The sequence below is a fragment of the Dipteris shenzhenensis genome, chromosome 9 (assembly GCF_047967505.1).
Source record: "Dipteris shenzhenensis isolate YYH24624 ecotype China chromosome 9, Dip_SZ_1.0, whole genome shotgun sequence".
Lineage (NCBI taxonomy): Eukaryota > Viridiplantae > Streptophyta > Polypodiopsida > Gleicheniales > Dipteridaceae > Dipteris > Dipteris shenzhenensis.
Window position 1 is genome coordinate 50,963,490 of NC_141604.1, and position 25,886 is coordinate 50,989,375.

The 25,886-nt window shown below is 41.3% G+C and overlaps 1 protein-coding gene across 1 annotated transcript in view; it reads right to left on the minus strand.

Annotated features, from left to right (window-relative positions):
- Positions 1–21,280: 21,280 nt before the first annotated feature.
- The window catches only part of LOC147898798 (uncharacterized), a 33,149-nt gene continuing 28,543 nt past the window's right edge, over positions 21,281–25,886 (minus strand). The window contains exon 7 of the mRNA XM_087379233.1: positions 21,281–23,179. Within this exon, the coding sequence (XP_087235359.1) occupies positions 21,281–23,179 (1,899 nt within the window). The remainder of the gene's footprint in view (positions 23,180–25,886) is intronic.

A 25,886-nucleotide genomic window follows, 5' to 3' on the forward strand; every position in this document is an offset into this window, starting at 1 on the left:
CTTGTAATTGCTTGTCATTGTAATAATGTACTACTACTATTTCCTTTTCTAGGACGTTTGGCAATTATTGCTCAACAAAAAGTTCAATGCTTTGGCCTATATCTACATCCTCCTGTTTTTGTGGGAGTCATTGTGTTCTAAAAGCTTGTCTAGCCATTAGTGTTTTAGCTTCATGCATATTCTTCCGATGTTGCACTTATAGAGTAGAGAGATCAACTTCTTCTCTTACCTTTCAAGACTTTTAAGTCTTTGATCATAAGCAACTCTATGTGTGATAGCTTCTCATTTTTCTCCTTTGTTTAGTTGCTTGGGTGGCTCTACACTTGGGCGCTTGAGGTTCCCATGTGATGTTTGACAAGCAGGTCCTTTTTAGTGTCTTGATAGATTTTTTATGTTTTGCTTCTCGGTGACATGGTTTGAACATTTTCTACTTAACTAACAAAATTCTTATACATTTATGCTTGTCCTATTTATTTGTATGGTTGGAGGTTAATTTTTGTACATTTACGCTTGTCCTTTTTTTCACACTAAGATGCTCTCTTTTTTTTCTTGTTAATGGATGTGGTGTGGGTGAGCTTTTTCTATTTGACCAAAAAAATTCCTATACATTTATGCTTGTCCTTGTTTTCACACTAATATGATCTCTCTTTTTTATGTTTTGCTTGTCGGTGCGACATGTTGTGGGTGAGCATTTTCTATTTAACTAACAAATTCTTATAAAATTATGCTTTTCCTCATTGTCTTTATGGTTCGAGCTTAATTTCTAAACATTTTTGCTTGTCGTTGTTTTCACACTAATATGCTCTCTCTTTTTTCTTGAAATGAGAAAGAGGGGAGGGGAGGGGGGGGGGAGATAGATAGATAGATAGATAGATAGAGAGAGAGAGAGAGAGAGAGAGAGAGAGAGAGAGAGAGAGAGAGAGGGAGGGAGGGAGGGAGGGAGGGAGGGAGGGAGGGAGAGAGAGAGAGAGAGAGAGAGAGAGAGAGAGAATCATCTTCGTCATAGATTCTATATTGAGACTCAAAGATTTTTAGTAGTTCTTATGCTTCCTCAATATTCTAGGGATCTTTATTCCATACATATAAGGCTTCAACCTTGTGTTGCACTCTTTTACTTTCCTTTTATCCAAGCACCCATGAGGTCTTTGAAAGCCACACGTGCAGGGATTCCAAGATGAAATCCTCATTTTCAACTAGTTGGGGGCATGCTACATACCAATATAAGGATCTTGCTTTCATCATCCATTGGATATAATTTGAAATATCCTTCCAAAGAATCAAGCCATTCTTCCTTCTTGGTTTCTCCTGTGCATCTATAGTTTGTCAAAATATCTTGTGTTTACCGCATACTTCTCCAAATGCAACTCAAGGATATCACCCATTCTAATTAAGAGGTAATGCATGGGGCGCCAACTTCCTTTCGTAAGAAAACTTATCAAAATATTGAGTATGAGATGAATTCAGCAATATGCCATGAGTATAAATTATTCAAATTAACATGGTTGTGTTCTACGCTAAAAGAGCTTCAAATATGTCTTTACCCCTTGAAATTTGGGCAACACATGAAAAAGTTACATTAATTTGAAAGGAGATGGGTTTTCATATTTTAGTGTATTTTTTTGTCTTACCCCCCCTCATCCAAAAGACTCCTCCCCCTTGGGCCTCACATTATGAAAAATATGTAAAAATCTTAAAATCTTGCATATTTTTCAAGGTATATACCTTATATATTGTGGGAGGGGAGACATGAAATTTTCATATTTTCCCCTTGCATATTTGAAAAATTTTAAGGAAATCCATGCATATTATATATGAAACTTGTCCCCCCATACCCTGGATTTTGGACGAGGGTAGTAACATATTACATATTGAGTTGGCGCCCCAGGAGGTAATGTTCCTCTCTTCTCCTAAGCCCCACCTATGATCTAGCTAAGGGGATGGTTCCTAGTCCCTGCACCCACAAAGAAATGGGGCTAGATGGGACTACGCTTAGGGTTAGGTCCTTGGACTCTCTTAAAGGGGAGGTGGCCTTTGTTGGGTTCTTTTTGCATGCATTCTGTATCATGCAATACATGTTGCACACCGCAGACTACACTAATCATTTTGTATTAGAGATAATGTTTTGCAAAATTTAGATACCTTGATCTAGGTATTGGGCTCCACATGTGCATGCCACATCATAATCAAGTGCCACATAAACACCTCAATCTAGTTTTGCCACATGTGCATGCCACATCACACCCAAGTGCCACATGGGTACCTTGAGATAGTCCATGTGTGTATGCCACCTAGATACCTCGATCTAGGTATTGGGTCCCACATGTGCATGCCAAATCATAATCAAGTGCCACCTAAATACCCCGATCTAGGTATTGGCCACATGTGCATACCATATCACTCAACTACTACATGGGTACCTCGAGTTAGTCCACGAGTGCATGCCAACAAGATCTCCATATCTGCCTCATCACCAAGGATGCCGCTTGGACACACGTGTATCAAATGCCACATACGGTGCCATATATGTACCTCAAATGAGGTATCTATGTGTCCCAGATGGCTATTACATGGAGTACCTCGATCAAGGTATTTTGTCTTCTTGGAATGCCGCCTAGACACTCGAGCCTAGGAAGCGAGACATCCAAGCCTAGGAAAAAAAACACGTGTCACTATGTGGTACACTGAAATACCTCGATCCAAGTGTGACTACCAGTTGACCATTCTTTGAATTCCGTCGTATTCAGTGTGTCCCTTGTGTCCAATTTTGCCCAAGATTGCACAAAGTGGATACCCTTAGCTTGCAACCACCCCACTAGGGTGTAGCAATAGGGCTACACAGTGATGATGAGAGTAATTTTAATAGCATCTATATTCAACTAGTAGAGTGATGAGTATAATTTCGTCACTCTCTACATGAACATAGTTGTACTTATACATAATGGATGTGTGTAATCCTTAAATCGTTTCTTTGCCTTGATGTCACTCTCATCTTTAACTTTACATAAACTCATGTGTGATCCAAAGGTAGATCTAGGGCCCTCACAGCAAGATCAAAGAGGTCATTTGAGACAAAGCTATCCTCTTCTTATTCTCATATTCCTTCCCTTGAGCATTTGTTTATTTTACAGAGCACGTACCACCATTTATCCACTCAGCCAAGTTGAAATTTTCTCTAAATATTTCTTCGTAGGTGCATCAAAAGGAGAAATTAACACATGTTTGCAAGCTAAATAACGAGATAGGATGTTACCTACTTACAATTGAGCCCACATTCAGCCAACCTAGTCCCCATGCCACTAAGAAATATGTAAGATAGCACGTGCATCAGGCAAGATTTATTAATGGAATTATTTGCATGTTTTTAATTTTAAAAAAACAGGGGTAAAGACCTATATAATATAAGGAATTTAGATTAGCCCTTTGAATGTATGTACTATGTCAGGATCCTACAAAGTAAACTCTAAATAAGTTTCTTCCATGATACTAAAATTAAACACATGATACATTCTTCATGCAAGTTCATACATTGGAGGATATATCTAAGAAAGATTGATGGCTAGGTTGTGCATGTGCATTAGGGGTTTCATTACCTACTTATAACGTGCATAATTCATTGGTGGAGGATATTGATTGATGGCTAGGGTATGTATGGGCATTAGGAGTTTCCTATACTCCTTATGATTATCCCGAGTGCACCAAAAACTCATGAGACACATGGAAAATTACATGAGCATTCACACTAAAGAGTGCCTGTCCATCTTTAATGGGGGGAGCCAATTAGAATGCTCCCTTGGGGTAGATGGGTGCCCCCCCTTTACACATAGCAAAAATTTTGGAACTTCCCATCATAAGAGCTTTCTTGGGCAAGCAGCCCAAGTTTAGGCATCCATTTCTCAACCAATCAAATTTAAGGAGAGGATCACTCCCTATTAAATGCTCCCTTTTTAGAAAGATTCTTGCTTGGGCAGTGCGTAAAGCCCTGCCCATTCAAGACTTTTTTTAGCCGCTCAAAAGTTGGGCACCTTTACTGCTCAAGAATTGAGAGCGGCAGAGACTAAGATGGGGCAATCTAAATCCCTAGGTTTGGATGGCCTTAAAGTTGTTAAAATTTAGGATTAGCTGAGTCCTATTCTATCGCACATGATTATTGATGCTTGGCTCTCTGGCCCTATGCCTTCATTGTGGAAAAGGAATTGCTACGTTTAATTTCAAAAAAACTGAGTCCTATTCTGTCACACTTGATTAATGATGCTTGGCTTTTTGGTCCTATACCTTCATTGTGGAAAAGGAATTGCTGCGTTTTAAGTTCAAAAAACCCCCTATGCCAATATTTGTCAGATTAGTAGCCAATTACATTGATGCTTGTGGTGTATAAGCTGATTTTGTGAAATGCTAGCCTTGCACATATCGCATTTCCTGTATATTGGCTTGCACTTTGCGCATTATGTTGTTGTGCCTCAAAGGCAGATAATGGATAATATTGCAAATGCTTATGTTGGCATTGAATATGCCAACTACACCCGTAAGGATGTTGAATCATGGTAGGTCGATATTGATTTGGGGCACCGTTTGGTGGTGTGTAACTGCCCTAATGATGAAGGTAAGACTAAGGACCTTAGCACATGGATGGGGCTAGCATGGGTTTAGGATGGGAATTTAGAATGGGAGTATTTACTTTTTCTCCCATCCTGGACCATGGCCTCTAGACCCTGGCACCCAAAATGGGTTCCCCTTTTTTAGGGATTCAAAAACATGTGTCCTTGTCCCCACAAGGTCCCCACCTCTTAAACACATGAAATGATGCCATGTGTGCTCTTCCTCCTAAACCCATCCCTAGTTCTTTTTTTGTTAGCACATGGGAATAGGATAGAAATATGCATGGGACCACCTTTTCCCATTCCCATCCTATTTCTTCCCATGTGCTAAGCCCCTGAGTATTAAGAGAGAGATGCTCCAATCGACCGCATCAAAGAACCCGTCAGGAAAACACTTGGCCAATTAGTGCCGAATTTACCCTTTTCAAGTTTCAACACGACAGGTTTTGCTACCTCACGGTCCCGGGCGACTACCGCCAGCTTTCAACACGACAGGTACCGCCACATTCAACGACAAGCAAACCTGTCGTGTTGATAGCTGTCTTACTAACAGTCGTCTTGGACTGAACGTCTCAGTGCATCGAAACTCCACGATGCGCTGCACTTCGCTGATCGTGTTGTCCCCGTTGCGTCGACTTCGTCAAAGCTATCTTGCGAGCTGCTAGAGCAACGTAGCCCGTGGTCGCTGTGGGTCACGATTTTGTGGTCGTAAAGCGTTCATGCTCAAGACCATCTACAGCACTGTTATGGGTCGCATGGTCAGATCTCTGGCCTTGGACGCTGTTTATTGCCAATCTTGTATTGCCATCAAGATAGATCTTGCTCCTCACGGCATAAGAGACGCCCTGCAGCATGCCCAGCCGCAATTTTCTTGTAGCCGCGTAATGCTCCTTTGTAGCTCTTGAGACTGGTGGAAAGCAAGAACAAGGCCACTCTGGCTTCTCTGCGATCACTACAACAGCTCTAGAGCAACGTAGCCCGTGGTCGCTGTGGGTCACGATTTTGTGGTCGTAAAGCGTTCATGCTCAAGACCATCTACAGCACTGTTATGGGTCGCATGGTCAGATCTCTGGCCTTGGACGCTGTTTATTGCCAATCTTGTATTGCCATCAAGATAGATCTTGCTCCTCACGGCATAAGAGACGCCCTGCAGCATGCCCAGCCGCAATTTTCTTGTAGCCGCGTAATGCTCCTTTGTAGCTCTTGAGACTGGTGGAAAGCAAGAACAAGGCCACTCTGGCTTCTCTGCGATCACTACAACCCTCTCTGTTTGAGAGGCGCACTATCTGATGGGATCGTTGTGGGTGCATCTCGTGTGTTCCATGCTTTCGAAGTGCAGTTTCAAATCAGCATGCCTCCAATGACCCCACGTGCTCATCAGAGAGAGTGCTTCTGAGACAGAAGTTGTGGGAATCGCAGAAAGACATCGACTGGGGCCTCTTTCTTTGTTCCTATCAATCTCAAAATCTATCAAGCATACTGCTGCACAGTATCACCGTCATCGCTTCAGCGGGGCGAGGAACACAGCTCTTTCTCATCTCAGGTAATCTGCGACCCGTGGTTATTATTGCTTTACTTTGAGTCAAAGTTCTTGGCTAAACACCACATGAATTTGGATGATGTAGGTGTGCAGAATTAGCCGGATTGTCTTAGCTAGGTTATAGCTCTCCCTTGATTTAGAGTGGTGCATTGAATGCATCAACGCTTTAGGCTCGTCAACTTTGGGGGGCAACCATGATTCATGGGTGGTGCCCATGGTGTGCAAGTCTGTAAACACCCTTGGTGAGTTTTTACCATCGTTTGTTTATTTTAAACATCATGGTCTCCCTCTTCTTAATATGTAAAACAAAGAGGAGTCCCTCCAGCATCCATGTCATTTTTATTTGAAAATTTCATTCTACTTGTTCCTTATTTTTATTGACATGAGGAATCACATTTGTTTCAGTGAACCTGCATTTTTCAAAATCCCAATTCAAATGTGGGAAATTAAACTTGAACCTTGCATTCCAAGATTAGGGAAACAACTAATTTATATTTACCTTGCTTTAGTGGTTTGAACTCAATGTGATCAACATCATGGGAGCATGTAATGGTTGCTATATTATTGATATCACTACTAGACGAGATGTCCTTTTACCATGTAGTGCTTGCACAAATAGAGGGTTATGTTTCTACATTCGCCATTCTCTTTGCTTATTAGCCCTTATCTCTAGAAATTAGTACTTGAGCAAGAGCTTAGAACTTAATTAATGTTTTTTTCAAACAACAATGGATGTTTGAATAAAAGGTATACTTTCATATTGATATAAAATACTACTGTAGGGTTTGCATTCTAATAAAATAGCTGTAAATCTTGTCGAAAGTTTATCTTTTAAAGAGTACAAGTTCTAAATCTTGCAAATATCACAAGCTTGTATTATTATTTAGGTATAGGAACTTTTGACACCAATATAAAAGATTCACTACTTTGCAACAATCACATAAGAAATTCATCCATGATTTTGATACTTTTACTTTTACAAAAATACGTAGCTTGCTCAACCACCCATCTTTAAGTATCCTAATCTATTTTAAGCATGAATTTTTGAAATTGAAGCCTAGGGAAAATTGTAGGAATGAGTTTCACTGAATGGCAAATGAGAGGCTTCTCCAAGTTGAATGGGCTAATATTTAAATGAGATTCAAATTTGATTACTTCAAAAAATGCACCTAGGATATTTTCTTTTGAGCTTTAAATTTAATAAATATGCCCTGAAAATGGTAGGCTTGTAACTCTTAGAGAAATATTTGCCCAAAGACCACTTCTTGATAGGCCCTCTTACTTTTTTCCTACTAAAGCCTTAAACTTGCATTGCTTCTCAAAATATTGGGTACTTCTCCCTACGTAGGACTTCACCCGCTATCAAATTCAGTAAAGTGCCCATGAGAATAATGCTTCTATTTTATGATACTTTAAGTTGCCAATATTTTTCATATGTTTCAAGGAATTATTCCATTGTTAATGCACTCGCTATCACCAAACTTTTGAGGGGCTTGCTACCATGAAACTCACCTAGAACACAAAGCAATTCTAGGTGTATCTTTTTCATATACAAGTACATTACTCCAAGGCAAAACATATAGCTTCCTTATACGATTCTCGTTCTTTTGCTTCTCTACATGCTCTAGTTCTTCCAAAATCTCATAGACTAGAGACTAGAGTGCATTGTCTCATTTATTGAAATGCTTGAGGCTTATTAGAAAAAGATAGTAAACAATCTACATAACCAATTAAAGCGAACAATTGGCTTTTACTAAAATTCCATATAATGTGGATTGCCTGTGGATATTGTTGTGGACTCCTTTGCGGGTGAAGAACTTCTTCACAAGGCCATACAAAGTTTGTTTGCATAAAGGTATCATTAAAGTTTTTCAAAATAGCCTGATGGATAGAATCATAAGATTCTTGAGCTTGGTTCATATGTGTTCAACTCTATTGAATAGTAAGTACTACGTGATCAAGAAGGTGGATCTCTATGTCTTTCCAATACTTCATGCAATAGGTCTGAAGGAATGGTGGGTATATGCAACCTCTAGAGAGATTGAAAGAGATTGTCCAAATACTCAAACGATCATTGTTTTGAGTCTTAGCAACCTCAAAAGCTTACTTTAAAAGAAAACGAGATGTTTTCCTCCTTAAGCTTTATGAGATATGTGAAATACCTATGCAATGAGGTTAGAGCAACCCATACATAGGCTTCAAGGATTTAGACGCTCCAACTTGCTAGTATCATTCATCTCAAACACACTTATAGATATAGGTTTCTTTACTTGTACTCTTTATCTAGGGTAAAATTATCATCATTTCTTTTGGATAAGTTTAAAAAGACAACAAATATTGGACAAATCCTTATTTCCATTGTCAAAAACTCATTTTTTGCTATCAAACCTTACATAATTGGCATGTCTAATGCTATGGGATCATATTTCCCTTTGAATGAGGTTCTACAATGTTCATGTTCAAATGTGCAGGATCGATTATGTTCATTTGTAAAGCTTATCGCATTAAGCCTTCAAGAGCTTGCATGATTTTTGATTCCATCATTCATGTCTCATGCATTCTGTAACCCAACAATAATACACCAAGGGAAAATGCTCATCTAGAACTTAACATAGTATTAAACAACATGAGAATTTCATAAAAATATTCATCCATTATTGAAAAATTTATGCAAAGAGTTGAAATTTTATCTTCATCTTGCTACCTCTAGAATAACCTGCAGACCTTGCTCAACCATCTGGCCTACTGAAACCAGGTTCTTAGTGATTTTTGGAACATGAAGTACATCTGCCAAGTACTTCGTTTTGCCATCCTGCATAGCCAATGGCACTTTACCAACCTGCATAATTGGGTGCATAGTATCATCACCTGTTTCAACATAACCTGGCTTATCCAAATTTCTAACATCATGAAACCACTCACCATGACTGGTCATGTGGTTAGAGGCACCTGAATCAACATACCAAACATCATTGCAAGCTGCAGCATCTCCTGACATAGAGTTAACCATATGCTGCATCACAAAAAGGTGCTCATTTCTGTCGTCACCATGCCCACTTGATGATGCATAGTTGCTTTGCTGCAACTTCCCACTTTTGATGTCATTTTGCTTTTTATAGCATGTATTCTCCTTGTGTCCAGGCTTTCCATAATAATAGCATTCTGTGCTGCTATTTACTTGCTAGTTCCTTTGCCATGAACCACGACCTCTTTGGCTCCCCCTGCCTCTAGAACTACCACGTCCTCCTCCATAGGACTGGTTTTCCTGTTGTTGCTGTTGGTTCTGATTTCCTGCACGGCCACCAAAACGGCCTCTTCCTCTACCCCTGCCTCTACCTGTATTCGAGAAATATTCCTTCAACAAGATCATCATCAAAACATAAATTGCAACACTCAACATGGAGTAGAAATTGTAAGGGAACACATAGGTGAGTCCTTGTATCTTAATAAAACACCAATCCTAAAGTTATATTCATGTGTTTCTCATCCCCAATGCATGAAAAGGAAGGGGAGAGGGATAAAAATAGAGGAAATTTTGAGAAAGGAGATTTTATCCACATGTAGGCAATTGCCTAGGTGAAAGGAGAAAATCTAGGCACTTGCCTAGAAGAAAGGAAATTTTGAGAAAGGAGATTTTCTCAACATCTAGGCACTTGCCTAGATGAAATAAAATGTCACCATATAAAAGAGATTCTAGGGGACACATGTGATTGTGACAACCCACAAAATGTCATAAGAAGGAGTGTCTACAAGAATAGAAGAAGAAAAAAATTAGAGGTTCCCTTTCTGCCAAGATTTGGGTGCAATGGCCTAGGTACAGCATTGTCAGAGTCAATGGGGGTGCTTTCTTTTATGGGTGAATCTTGGTTGGAAACTAACTTAGTTAATCATTAGTTAGCCCACATCTTGGTGGCACATGGTTTTGGTGCGCATTTTTGGGAAGATGGTTTTGGGATAACCGAACTAGCTTTATTACCTTCTTATCCATAGCTAACCTTATCCAATTACTTCCCAACTAATAATTAGCCTAATCCAACTAGATGACTCATTATGTAGCTTACCAATTTGGCTAACTAGTTAGTTCATCTTATCTAGTCAGCACACAAGTTGATAGACTACTACCTCCCATAATTTTGATAGGAAAAAGTCATGGTTTAAAACCATGATTTGATAAGCCATAGTTTTAAACTTGGTTTCAATGAAATGAAACTAGATGAATTTAATTTCCCCTCAGTTCATGTAATTAACATTAGGGGAGAAATAGGGTCTCAAAAGGGCCTTATATAAGGAATGGATTAGTCCCACTAAAAGGGCCATGGTAGGGCCCAAAAATTCCTAACCCCCCCCACCTATGTGGGTTAAGCCCAGAACCCCACCTCTTACACCTAGGCGAGAGCCACCAAATTCAAAATTTAAAATTCAAATTTTGAATTTCCTCCCTCCTTCTCTCTCTCTCTCTCTCTCTCTCTCTCTCTCTCTCTCTCTCTCTCTCTCTCTCTCTCTCTCTCTCTCCCCCCCCCTTCCTCCCTCCTCCCCCTTCCCTCCTCCTCCTCCTCCTCCCTCACCCCTCTCTCTTGCTCCTCCCTCCCCCCTCCCTCCTCCTCCATGCCTGCTCCTCCTCTCCCTCCACACCTACTCACACCTTCTGGTCCTCCCCCCTTCCCTCGTCCTCCATGCTTGTTGGTCCTACCCCTCCATCCCTCCTCTTCACCTGTTGGTCCTCCCTCCTCCTCGTCGTCAAAGGTTCCTCCCTCCTATGTACTGCTCCTTCATGCCTGCTTCTCTACACCTGCTCCTTCTCCATGCCTCATCTACACTACCTTACTTATGGCACCATTTGAGGGCATCTCCAACAAGTACCATGTTCACTAAGAGTTGGAGTCTGAATATGCAAGCACTTACAGTAACTTAGGATTGAGGGGAGCTTCCAAGATCCAAAGTCTTCATTTCCAAGAAAAGAAGAATCTTGAGCTTTGGGAAGAAGGATCATTGTATCCTTTAGACCCTACCACCCAAAAGAGCCCTCCTTTTCCTACAATGCATGAGCTAGTTCGGTTTGTTGGAAATGGACATCCTGGGTTGCTTGGTTATTACAATCGATTGAACAATGCTCAAACAATGGCTATGTAAGCAAGCAAGGTGCACAGAACCCAAGAAGAGTAGATAGCACATTTACAAAATAGCACCATTGTTGCAATGCATAACTCTATGCAGGAGCTTTAAAGGTAGAACAAGGATCTTTATGATAAAGCCAATGCATTGGACTTGGAGCAACACGAACTGCAAAAATCACTCTGTAAGCTAGTTGAAACCAAAAAAGGCTTGGAAAGATCTATATACAACCAAGTTCAATGGGCCGTATATACATCATCGAGATAGTAAGGGACCCAAGACACAAATGCCTATGTGTGCAAGTTGCTGAAGAGGTGATGAAGGACTTCAAAGACATTATAGATACAAAGGAGATACTTGCAACTTGTGATGATGATGGTGTAAGTCGTCATGAAGCTTGCACATCTATTTTTAAAATTTTCAAGTCTACTATTTAGGAAAAAGAAGGCTATGATGCCACTACCCACACCTTGGTCTCTGAGGCCTGCACAACAAGAAACAAACCAATGCACAAGAGAAATTCTTTGTGTAAGGGGGATAATGACTTGGAAGAGTAAAAAGAAATTTATTTTGCAATCCTTTGATATGAATGCTCAACAATGTCTACTTGGATGTTGAGAAACTGCAACAAGTGACGGTCAAATTCTATGGCATGAGAGAAGATGGTAACAGGAAATCCATTAGGCATGCACAAGAGTGCTTAATTCTTTATCATATGTACTATAATTGCATTCCGCTGGTTTTAATTTTCGGCTCTCATATGCTATTGGATGTCCATCTTGCATAAGTACGGCTTCAATTCCATATCCACTAGCGTCGATTACAACTACAAAGAATGGTCTAGAGAAATCGGGTAATTGCAACACAAGAGCTTGTGTGAGAGCTTCTTTTAAAGCTGTAAAATATTTATCTTGATGCTCAGTCCATAAGAAATGCTTAGCTTTCCTAAGAAGGTCTGTCAATAGATGTGCAATGTATGCGAAATTCTTGACAAACTTTCTGCAAAAGCTACACAATCCCAAGAATGATCTTAACTCATGTATATCTTGGGGTTTAGGCCATGTGACTATGCACTCAATCTTCTTTGGATCTACTCGAATCCCATCGGCGGATACAATGTGACCCAAATACTCTATCTGATCTTGAAAGAAACTGCATTTTTTAGGATTTATGTATAATTGATTTTCTTTCAAGAGTGAAAAGACTAGCTTCAAATGTTTCTTATGCTCCTCAACATCTTTGCTAAACACTAGAATATCATCAAAAAATACTACCACACAATCTTGGTGTTTAAGAAAGATTCGATTCATCATTCTACTAAAAGTAGCTAGAGCATTAGTTAGCGCAAAAGGCATAACTAGAAACTCATAATGTCCTATTTGAGTTCTAAAGGCAGTCTTGTATATATCCTCTTCTACCATATGAACTTGATGATAGCCAGATTTGAGATCTATCTTACTGAAGACCTTGGCCCCTTTCAATTTGTCCAAAAGATCATCAATCCTAGGGATTGGATATTTGTTCTTCACTGTGATTTTGTTTAGTGCACGATAGTCTATGCACATTCAATAGGTTCCATTTTTCTTTTTGACTAATAAGACAGGTGCTCCATAAGGAGAATTGCTGGCTCTTATCACTCCTCTCTCTATCAATTCCTCCACTTGCTTTTGAATTTCCTTTTGCTCTAGCTGGTTGACTCTATAAGAGCTTTGCAAGGTGGAGTATTGCCCGGTAAGATTTCTATCCTATGATCTTCAGGTCAAAAATATGGTAGTCCAGGCGGTAAATCCTCTAAGAAACAATCAGAAAATTGAGAAAGAAACTTTTGGTGCATAGGCTTAGTGTTTGGCTGAGTAGCCGTTATCGTATTCACCAAAATTAGATATGTCTTCTCACATTTTCTAATTGCTCTTTTGGCTTGTGTGTGGTTGAGTAAAGGACTGATCTTAGGTTTCATTGAGCTTTTCAGACATATTTCTTATCTATCCTTCTCAATCCACATCTGATGTGAATCGTAATCTATCTTAGGATTGTATTGATGCCTCCATGGCATTCCTAAGATGATATCCACTCCCTGTATGGGTGCCACTAGAAAGTCTCATGTATCCTTGTAGGGTTTGATTGAGATTTCAAGATTCTTGACTTCTCTAGTGCAATTGTATTTTGTTTTGGTAAAAGCAGCTTTAACCTTATAGTTAGATGGGAAAGACTCTAGGTTTAGCTTTGCTAAGGTTCTTTCCGAAATGAAATCATGTGTACTACCATCGTGATGCAAAATAACAACCTCTTTGCCATTAATGAAACCTTTCATCTTTAGAAGAGCATGACAATTATACTTACCTCCCTCTTGCTTAACTGCTTTGTCATCAATCATGTGCACTTTCGCCGTCGGGGTCTTCTTTCTTTCAGGACACTCAGTGGCTATGTATCCCAGCTTGTTGCATTTGAAACACCTTATTTCTTTCTTTGGAAAATTCCCACCGTTTGGCTTCAAAGAAGAATCTGTCTTCTATGGTACAAAACCATTTTTAGATTTAAAGGACTTTTTATCAAATCTCTTTTTCTTATGGAAGGGTATGTGCCTTTCTGAATCTTTTCCTTCTTTTGGGATTCCATTCTTCCTTTCATAATTCATTGCAAGAGAAATTGCAAAGCTCAGTGAGCGAGGATGAAACATGTTAATCTCAGCTCTCAACTTAGACTTTAGACCTACCACATACTTCATGTGTTGATCTTGCTCATTAATTTTCTCTAAGGACTGTAGTTGGATCAACGTCTGTCAAAACCTATCAGTATATGTGGAGATCGTTTCCTTATCAGACTGCCTCAAAGTATCCCACTGTTGTCTGGTTTTTGCTTTGAAATGTGAGGGAAGAAAATCTCTCTTGATGAGCTTTTGAAAAGACTTCCAAGATTTTGGTCGGCTTTTACTGTGCTTAGTGATGTTCCACCAAAGTGCAGCACTCTCTACTAAATGATTTGTAGCAGATTTAATCTTATCTTTTTCAGAGAATTTCTCCCCCGAAAAATAATAATCTAGCTGACTAATCCAAGACAAGATAGTGCGTGCTTCTTTCTTTCCATCAAAATTTTGAAATGAGAAAGCTTTTCTACTTATCTTACTCTTCTTTCTCGAATTTTGTGCTCTCAGTGTGGCTTTGACTGTCCTGATAATAGTATCATCATTAGAATCATCGTCGGATGACTCATCATCAGATGAATGTCTCTTCCTTTTCTTACCATTGATTTTCTTTTCCATTCTCTCCCTATGCTCATGCTCATCGACCAATTGTGCCTGAAGTGCGTCTAACTGCTCTTGGAGCGTGGGTGGTTGTGGTTGGTGCACCATGATAATGCAATAAGTACAAATAAAGTGGAGCGGAGAAAAAATAAAGATACTAAGTTTAAGAATTAAACGGATGAAAAAAAGTATGATTCGAGTGTATGGTAAGAAATGGATGGCGGAAGATACTAAGTGTATGAAATATAAAGCAAAAGAAATCACTTATCTCGCTCTCTGATCGGAAGTGGGAAGGACTAGAGCGGGAGATATGTGACAATGATGTTGCTCGTAGTCGTTTATGCGCTCGACTGATCTCCAATTAATTGCTCGATGATTCGTGGTTCCAATTGCCTTCTTGATTCGAGCTTCTTAGATTTGGCAATGATCTTCATCTTGTCGAGCTCCGATTGCCTATAGGAGCCTTGTAGCTTGCTGAATTTTCCTCTTCTTTTTTTTTTTTTGAATAACAAACTTTAGACTTATATATATATATATATATATAAAATAAACCTTTGCATCTTGGGCCCTTGCTTTGTAAAAAGAAAGAAAAAAAAAGAAATCCTTTGACTAAAAGACTGCGTATCAATCTTCAAAGTTCGTGGATCAAGGAGGCGTGTGCAGGATGATGGCGATGGTGGATATGCCCAATCATGGTTAGTCTTTTCACAGATACTGTTCCCCGTGATAGAGTCTAGCTGCCGGTGGAGATAGAGACCTGCAAGGGCGGCGCGAGATGACAGCCTACACAGTGAACTCAATGTACTAGTCTTTTTAAACGTAAACAGCACTGACGCAAAGTCTAACGACTTGGATGAATGAATTAAATGGCTCTGCAAGGTCTGTCTCCCCAATGGAAGCTATTGAAGACTAGGCTTAGCAAAAGGCTCGTCCACCAAGGGAGTTTTAATACATGCTTATGATAGGCGTTCGGAGCCTACGAAGATGGGCGCGCAGCCCGTTGAAGACCACGAAACTTTCGGGTTTAGAAGTGGCTGTTGATCTTCACTGTAGAAATCAAGGCATAAACTAAATATTATAGGCCTTCGTTATTCATGAAGCCAAGGTAAGGCGAAAAATAGTCTGTTTTGTGAGAGCGACTTGTCAGGTAGAGCCGTAGAGGAGTTGTCGAGCATTATCTGAACCAAGAGAAATAGAGTTAGATCAAATCTCAATATCAGATGACTCCTTAGGCTTGAGCGTCGATCAGATTAGTGCATGAAATGAGATGCACAATCAGGGGTGCAGCTTCAAGTATTCCTCGGCAAGGCTTCTCTTTCCAAAGTGTCCTTTTTGAGTAGTAAACTTAGCCCTGTCGCAAACTTTGAGGCGAGCTCTTTCAAGACTCATCTGATTCTACCACTCTCCTGTCACAAATTTTCTTTTCTTTTCTCCACAAAAGCGTGACCAAAGCTCTAATACCACTGAAACCAGAAGGTAATTCTTTTCAGCACACAAATTCACCACTTAATCAATTGGAGAAGAACACAATCACACTATGAGAGCAACAGTAGCAGACTGGGTACGCTTCCTCATCTAGAGTATTTATGATATTCCATAAAAGCACCAAGGAGCCAAAATTATCCCTCTCATCCAAAAATGAGGGATTTGCTTTACATAGCCATCTTAGGGCCCAAAATGAATTATGTCCACAACAAAATATATTGCTCAAACTTGCAATAATAAAACAAATACAAAATTGGCCCATGGCCATGTATAATGCATTGTGCGACACCTCGATCGGTACTCTCGCACTAACTCCAATTCTCGCTATGAGTTCCATCACCTGTACTCAAGCCTCTAATTATATTAGTTATTAACAATCGATTGAAAGAATCACCAAATCAACCGATCCCAACATAACCGCGCTCAAAGCACAATAATCAAGCACAACACCAATAACACTAGCGACATCAGTATTAACATGGAATCACCCACAATACCAACCATCTAGCATGGCAAAACACAAGCTAGTCAGGCGTCCCCAACTAACCACACAAAGTATCCACTAGGACCCCCGCCACGTCCGGTGCGCTCCTATGGAATACTTTGCCATAGTCACACTCGAATAAAAATAATAATGTTCAAAGCAAGATATATTAGAAATATAATTTTCGTAACATCCCTCTTGCTTGGATTGCAACTGACCTTAGTTGTGTGTTTGATTATAGAGTATTTAGTATAGACATTTCCACATATGCATAGAAATCCATGCACAAATCCTTGTTATAGACCCTCTCTTGCTCATACACAAACAAATTCTCTGTTGAAACTATTCTCCTCACACACACAGACACACATGCATTCCTGCACACATGCACACACAAACACCCAAAGTTAGGAGACATGCACACATACACACACAAACATTCTCTCTCTCTCTCTCTCTCTCTCTCTCTCTCTCTCTCTCTCTCTCTCTCTCTCTCTCTCTCTCTCTCGCCTCTCTCTTGGCTCTAACTCCTCCATGTGTTAGTCTCTGTGTGCCAATGGTCCCAGGTGCTCGCGCGATGATAGGTGGCAACTTTGATGTTGCACCTCTACCTCCACCTAGGCTCTGTTGTGCCTCCGTGTGTCCACATGGCCTCTTGTTGTCTATGCCCATGCCACATGGTTGATCTCTCTCCTCAAGTCTATGTGGGCCTACGATGATCGCCACATGTCAATCCCCTCCTTAGCCCCCCCGTGCATTTACTCCGCTCCCTCCCTCCCTCCCTCCCTCCCTCCCTCTCTCTCTCTCTCTCTCTCTCTCTCTCTCCCCCCCCCCCCCCCCCCCCCCCCCGAGGTGAGACTACATCAGCAGTGTCAAGGTGCATGTGTCAGACTACTATAAGGATGCCCTGTTGTGCACGTCAGACCATGTCAATTTGCTGCAATGTTGCAGGGAGTGTTCTTCTGGTGCCAAACGTGGTGTGCCTTGACACGTGGTGCCTTGGCATCGTTTTCTATAGTACTAACATGTGGTGCCCTCTGCCCATGATGCGCAACCGATGGGACTCGTATCACATGTGCCCTCTGCCACGACTCGTAGTCCATTCTGCTCTTCCCCTCTATACACTACATATGGAGCGCCATGTGGCACCTTGAGCTTCTCCTCTTCTTCTCCCTCCCCAAACCTCCTCGCAAGCTCCGGCGAACCTCCCTCCTCTCTTCCCAAGTCTCCAAATCATTGCCATGCGGCAGGTTTGGTTAACTTCTCCTTAAGATATATACATGTGGCATTCTCATGAAGCATGCATGAATTTAAGTGTGTGTTGTGATGATGAATGGTTGTGCTCCACTTGTTGGAGCTTGCACTCCACTTTCGGCTGGTTAGTGCAATGCTCTCCACTTCGCTCCACCTCCTCCCTTTGAAGATGGTGTCCACTTTTCTCCACTTGGTTGAGTGACAACGGTTGCTCGCAGGCATGGTCTATATGAGTAGGGTCTATTTGTTGCAATGGGGGGCGAGACTCAGGATTCTGCCGGGTGAAGTGGATGGCACATCGGCTTGCTAGTTCTACGGAGATGCACGAGGGAGTGACAAAATTTCCAACCTCCAATGCATGCGGGTAGGAGATTAGGTTTGTGGCTTCCTTTACATACATGTTAATGGGAGCATACTTGTGCTAGAGGACTAACCGACGTGCTTGTGGTTGCAAGTTAGGGGTCCCAAAGAGAGGGACAGGTTGACCATCGAAACCGAAGGAAACAGAAAACTCGCAAGAAGGTGCTACGAACATGGTGGAGATTAATGTCATGGTAGGTGTTGGTAGAGGCAATGTGCAGCAAAGTCTTATCGATCCCGTGCAAGAGTTTTTAGATCAGTGTTGTCTTGTTGGTCTATGATCACTAGAGAGAGGGGATATTTTGTATCATCTTCATTTGCAAATGGTTGTTAGAATCATGGTGAACAACGTGTAGGCTGTTAATAAGCTTATTTAAAAGCATATCGGTTGGGATAGAAACCAACCCCCTGGAGGTCTTGTTATGTGTAGAGCCCTTAAGCAATGCAACATGCATACATTTCATGGGATGGTTGCTTATTGCCTCAAGGACACGGGGCTGCCGCACTTCAAGTTCGTGTCAAAAGATGTGAGCCCGAAAGATATGTAGACGAGTGAGTTATATGTCAAATATGCAGCGGATGAAACGAAAAACAGGGTCTGCTTGAATAGTCAAAATGTCTTTGATAGGTGTTTAATGTTCTGGAAGTATAAGCTTGGCTATAGTTTTGGTGTCCTTTTAGCAGGTGCTTGCTGAAAATGTTATAGAGCAGAAACTACTACACAGTCGCTTCGTGGGTGATCCCTGGTACCTTACCAGGGTTGAGAGGCATGGACGTGAAGCGTGCACAGGCACCGTGGAAATCAATTGGTTTCCTTCCTCTCTGATTGCGAATGATGTTTCATCGGTTTTCTTCTCAGTGGATGTTCCGCCTAGTTTGCCTCGTGCTGATTGTCATGTGAAAGGTTTGCTTAAAGTTGCACTAAGGTATTTTGAGTTTTCTTAGCCAACGTCTCCTATTATGCCAATGTCTCCTATTCCGCGTCTCCTGTGACTCTGATGCGGTGAATGTCGATGGTGAAGAGAGTAGAAACAAGGGACTCGAGAATGTGGGTGGTAAGGCCCATGAAAGTGTAAGCAAATGTCCCGATAGACAACCTGGAAAAGAACCAACTTTCGATGCTTGTTCCATTGACTTGACCAGTAGTACAACTCCTCGGATGCCTCCCAATTTCATACCTCTTGTTACAGGAAGGAACACAAGAATCTATATTGCTTGAAAACTTTTTATGTAATGGCTTGCAGTTAACAGAATGTAATTTCAAGTACTTTTTTTAAATCTGTTGGGGTGACCTTAAGTTTTTTGGAACTATGTAATTTGGTCGCAGCTTTGTCGGGGCAACCTTTTTCTTGGGAACTATGTAATTTTGTCACAGCTTTTGCGATTATAACAAGTGAGTACAAGTACTCGTGAGCACTGCCTTCAAATTGGTTCTCTCAAAGGAAAACAATTGTCAAGATGATTGGATGATTAATTTGCAACACTTGTGATGGAAGCCTGTGCATAGGAAAGTCCGAATGATTTGCAAATTGTGTGTGTGTGTGTGTGTGTGTGTGTGTGTGTGTGTGTGTGAGAGAGAGAGAGAGAGAGAGAGAGAGATTAAACCAAAATGGAAGGGGGCCACTTGGCAAGACACTGTATGGGATAATTTTTTACAAAAGTGTAACTATAGGCAGCCATACACTTTTTTACAAAAGTGTAACTATAGCGCTCCCTAGAAGGCAATGCTAATAATTTGGGGCGCGGGGGGGGGTGGGGGGGTGTGTTGGGAGTCATACTGAAATTGAAAGTGCCAATAGGGCCCCCATATACTGGGTGAATGGTTGGGGCACATGTTTTAGATCTAACAGTCTTTGAAAAAAAAACAAGGTGAAGTAACTTCAGTGGGCCTCCCAGGGATGGTGCGCACGAATTGGAAGCTAGGCGAGAGAAGAAGAGAGTGGAAGAAGAGGACACGTGGAATATGGAATTTCTAAAAAAGTCTACAAACTAATTTCTCTTCTTCAAGCTTCCACTTGTTAAGTGGCTGGCCAAAAAGAAGAAGAAAAGGAAAGAAGGGGCACACGTGCCTGGCGCTGCCCCTTGAACGACCAAGTGGCTACCTATAAGTGCATGACACTGCCTATTGTTCAGATTTCAACGGGCTCCCAAAAAAGTATGTTCGTCTATGCTAGAGCCCAGCCCCTAACACGGCAGTGCTAATAAAGGCATCTCTGCTTATTTTATTTTCAGATCCACGAGTTGCTGGCATCCACAGTGAATGTAATGAAATTACTGTAGTGAGTGTAATGAAATTACTGTTTTTGTTAGCTGTGAATTTTCTTTATGAAATTACAAATCGTATGCCGTTCGAAAAATGTTAGTAATTTTTAAAAGATTCAAAGAATTCATGCGTTCCGAAGAATACATACAGATACAGGTGAATTTCGTCCATAACAATCGACAAAGATTGTCTTCTGTACAGTTTGAGGTGCCAGAAAGTTTGTGCAGGAAGTAGGGATGTCTGAGGTATAGCGAAGAACGATTTTATGGAAGGAAAATCTTTTAGAGCCTCATGCTTGTGTGCCAGAAACTTTGTCCAGGAGGGAGTAGAAGCCACTGGCCAGTTCGGTGCCAGAAAGATCGTGCAGGACTTGTTTGCTGATCTTTTTGATTCCCGGCCGCACCCTTCACTTAACGCGTTGCAGGTTGCAATAAAACAATGTTGGAAAGATGGAAACTTTGGGTTGGACCTTGGAGCTTGGAATTGTTTGGTCGGGCGAGCAATGGGGTAATGATTGTTGCAGGCCGTACATCTAGGGTTACGGCTCGTCGATCCAAATAAATACATCAGAAAGATGGAAAACTCAATCCCAAACTCTGCACGATCGGGGCATCACGATTCTCTAGTGACTGGTGAGGATTGTACAAATCCTAGACCTTAACAATGTCAACGAGCACCAGTCTCTGTGTATACATATTTGAAAGACTGAGAGTTTGGTTGCCACCTGTGTATAGATAATGTCTCAAAAGTCAGATTGTGCTGCATCATAAGGGTGGATTCCTCTCCAAGATTGGTGTGCCCGATCAGGTGGCAGACCCCATTTGTTACAATATATTCAAGCTCAAGACTTTGCAAGAGACTCCCCTCTTGGACTCCAGACTTCATGCTTTACAACCCACAGTTTTGGAATTAATTTACAACCTGTATCCCTCCCAACCTTTCTGATTTACTCCAGCCCAAGACAATTATGGGCTACTGCACGATTTGGATGAAGTGAAATCAACCCTGACAAGCTTCTCCTGGTAGACCTTCCCTCTGAAACCTGGCTCATTTTCTGTGATAGCTTCTTGTCTCCTTTGTTCTTGTTGGTTTTCCAGTTCTTTCCATATGCACATCTTAATGCCTCAATAAGCATCTGCGTGTTCAGTGTCACATTGGAAACTGCTAGAAGTTCGAGATCTTTATCAAGCTCTGTTTTAGTTGCATTTTTCACTTTGATATGCCTATCCTGGTGCAAGATGTTACTTGCAATACATTGGAGGAAAGCCTCAATGCGATGAATTTCTGCACGAAGTGCATTGGATGCTTCGACGTAAGGTCGCACTGTTTCATTGTATGACTCCACAGCTGCTACTTTTGCCTTGTGTTCGAGTAGTGATGATTGCAGTTTCTCGGCATTTAGCAACTTAACTTGTTCTACCATGCTTTCGTGTTGCTCCTTTGCTTTAGCGACTTCCTTTTGATACTCTTGCTCAACCGTGGCACATGTGTCCTTCCACTCCAATTTCCTTTTCTTCACCAGCTCGTCATTTGACTTCCCAATTTCGGCTATTTGTCTTTTAATTGCACGCCTCCTCTCAGCCAGTTTTGCATTTTCTTCTCTTACATGGATTTGTTCTGCTTCAAAATCGTCCATGGCTTTTTGAGCAGATGCTATGTTCTCTTTGTCGATTTCTTTGCATGCTTTTTTCCAACGCTGCCGTGCTTTTTCCTCGTTCTTTGAGTTCAATGCATTACATGCTTTAATCTTCTCTTCGTGCTCAGAAATCAATTTTTTTACTTCCGATTTGTGATCAGCAATCGCTTGATCTCTTCTCCTTTTGATGTGTTCCAGTATTTGCGCTAATGCTGCTTTTTTCCTTGCATTTTCTACTCTCACTTCTTCACAATGCTTTATAAAACTCATCTGCGCCTCTTGGATTGCCTGTGCATTTTGGACTTTTATAGATTCTAGTGTTTGATTGTATGACATGCGGGTCGTTGATAACAGGGCTGCATTAGATTCTCGAATAGCAGCAACCTCAGATTCATACTCCTCTCTTAACGCTTTATTAGTTGCCGCAACCTTCTCATCACTCTCCTTTTGCTTCCTTGCTACATCTTCTAGCCCCTCTATGTGCCTTTTCTTTATTCTCTCTATCTCAGCCAAGTGTTGCTTATTAGCCTTTTCCACGATCGACATATTTCGCTCGTCCACCTCTTTCACATCTCTGATAAATTGCAGTTTAGCTTTGTTCCGAGTCTGTTCATTTTGTTGCCTGATCATAGCTACATCATTTATCCATTTAAGAATCTCCTTTGCTGTTTGCTTGTTTTTATGTCTCACCTTCTCAACTTCTTCTTCCCATTGTGCCTTTGCTATCTGCGACTTGATGTTATTTCTTTCCCTTATTTCTGCAATCAGTTGCTCGTAACCTTGTCTTGCTTGCAGTGTAATTCGTGCATTTTCACTTTGAATTGCCTGGACCTCTAATTGATGCATAACCTCTTGCTCTTTTACCTTCTCTCTGTGGGCCTGCAAGCGTGGTGCAAGCCGTGCTGGTTCATATTGGTTCTCCACTCTTTTGATTAATTCTTTGATATCTTCATGATTGTGCAACTCAGCATTCCTTCGTTGACCTGTTTCTATCATAATTTTTGCCCAGAGCATGTCTGGCTGTTCTTCCCCTTGACCTTCCCTATTCTTGAGATCCTCCTTGAACTCATATTCCATCGACTGACCCCCCGTGACAGCTGACAGACGCATCAAAAAGCGACATTTAGGCTTGCTAGCATGTAGGGCCACTGTATGTATTGGAATAGAATATCCCCGTATTTGGGCTTGCTTTTTCAAAGACTCTAAAATCTGCCATTCAAAGCCAAAAAAGAGATGTGACTCGTGAATATATTATTATCCTTCTTACGGACAAGGATTCCTCAATTGAATAATAGAAATATATTAGACTTGCCATTCATTAACGGAAGAAATAGATGTATTATATATGTAATGAAGTTCCAGATATCTCTTCACAAAGGTTTTTCGAAGCTATCGTGGCTTGTATGGTACTTGTGCTAGTACAATGACTGCATCAATCCAACATGAATATGATAATGAAGTTCCAGATATCTCTTCACAAAGGTTTTTCGAAGCTATCGTGGCTTGTATGGTACTTGTGCTAGTACAATGACTGCATCAATCCAACATGAATATGATAAGCAGCTCCATTTATTACAGCTAGGGAAGGGCAAAAGTAGAAAGAGAAAGGGGTCCACAAGGTGGAGAAGGCATGTCTTCATGTATAAACCTAGGCTAAATAGCTACTTAATTTGACCGTAATTTTTTGGTAAGGGGGAGCCCCAATGACCTTTTATAAAGAAATAGGATACAAAATTTACTCCATGTGGCATAGCTGACATGACACAATCATATGGCAGCCAAAGTAATAGGGTGGCAGGTAGGACACATGGACAGTATGACCAACCCATTACGTTAATGAATTGATGTAATTAGGGCTACCCACCCAAGCCACACTCCTTTTAACCTTGGGTTTACTTGGCCTAAGGGAAGGTTCTCTTAACTAAGGGATATACTTAGGCTAATGAACTGGGTTTTGATCTGGGCTGGAAACAGTTGGCCTAAGTTTTCACCTTTGTGGCCGATTCTTGATATGGAAGTCAACAACACTTAAGTGATGGCACCTATGTCCATCTTCCAGAGGTGGCACCTTGCAGTGACCCTTTTGACATGGCATCACCTTAGTGTGCTGACATCACAGTCATTTCAAATTGCCACCCCGTGGTAGCTTCTCCAGCATGCTTACTTGGGATGCATGGCTTTGAGTGTGAATCTGGCCACCTCACAGGTAGCACTTGTCACCCACCAGTTCATACTTGACAGTGAATAAGGTTTCAATCGATCTTGTAGTTAACACCCAAAATCAACCATTCGAGACTCAACAACTGCTAAACACATGTACCAGCTTTGGGTCCAATCACCAAGAAGCACCAACTTGTAGTTGGCCTTTCACAAGGTCTGCATTTGTAGATCTAACCTTAAACACAGCCCAAACATAATCAGCAAAACCAAATAAAGATCAGCAGGTGACTTCACCTCCTAGCCACCCCTGAGCACGTGGGCTAGAGATCAGATCCCACAAGGCTATGCCCATAAAACATACCACCGAAACCGTCCACAAGGAACCTTCAGCATAATATCTCGTGATCCGCCATGTAGAAGGTAGAACCCAAGCTCATGATCCACACTAGACCATCTAGTGGGGTCATCACACTGAACACCAGTTCATACTTGACAGTGAATAAGGTTTCAATTGATCTTGTAGTTAACACCCAAAATCAACCATTCGAGACTCAACAACTGCTGAACGCATGTACCAGCTTTGGGTCCAATCACCAAGAAGCACCAACTTGTAGTTGGCCTTTCACAAGGTCTGCATTTGTAGATCTAACCTTAAACACAGTCCAAACATAATCAGCAAAACCAAATAAAGATCAGCAGGCGACTCCCTTCCCAGCCACCCCCGAGCATGTGGGCTAGATATCAGATTCCCACAACGCTATGCCCATAAAACATACCACCGAAACCGTCCACAAGGAACCTTCAGCATAGTATCTCGTGATCTGCCATGTAGAAGGTAGAACCTAAGCTCATGATCCACACCAGACCACCTAGTGGGGTCATCACACTGAACGCCAGCACAATAGCCTAGGCCACTCTTATATAGAAGAGCATCTTGCTTTCCACTGGATAAATATAGCCAACTGGCCCTATCCTGATGTTCAGAATCCTCTCGCCTAGCATCAGTCCACTTCCATTTATTCCAAGGCCACCTAACCCTGCCTGCCGGATTAAGTCCACTAATCCGAGGATTAGCATCCATAACATTCTTCTCCTCTTTTAAGTGTTTAGTCTTAAAGAAAAGTGGGAAAGTTCTTCTACAAATAGCTGTTGACTCCTCAAAATTGCGGAGATGCTTGACATGCTCGTCGAGATAATGGTATACCATAATATTGTCCAAGAATACCACTACAAATTCTCCTAGATAATCACGAAAGGTATCATTTATCATCTGCTAGAGGTTGTAGGGGCATTCCTGAGCCCAAAAGGGAGTATTTAGAACTCATAATGGCCATACTTAGTCTGAAATCCCATCTTATACGTGTCGTCCTCAGCTATGCGTATCTAGTGGTAGCCAGTACGAAGGCCATCTTCGCAAAATAGGCAGCTCCCTATAACTTATCAATCAAGTCATCTGCCCTAGGAGGGGGTATCAGTTCTTGATTGTAACTTTATTCAACTTTTTATAGTTTACACACATTCTCCAACCTCCATCCTTCTTGTGCTTTAATAGCATCGGAGCACCCCCGGGAGGTTTAGTTCTCCTAAAGTACTCCCAAGCTTAGATATTCTGACGACTTTAAAGATATCTCATCTCCTTGCATTTGACTCATCTTGTAAGGTGCCATGCTTACAGGCTAAACTCCTAGAACTAACTCTATCGAACGATCCACCATCCAACTCGAATAGAATTAATTTCAACAAGATTTATTAAACT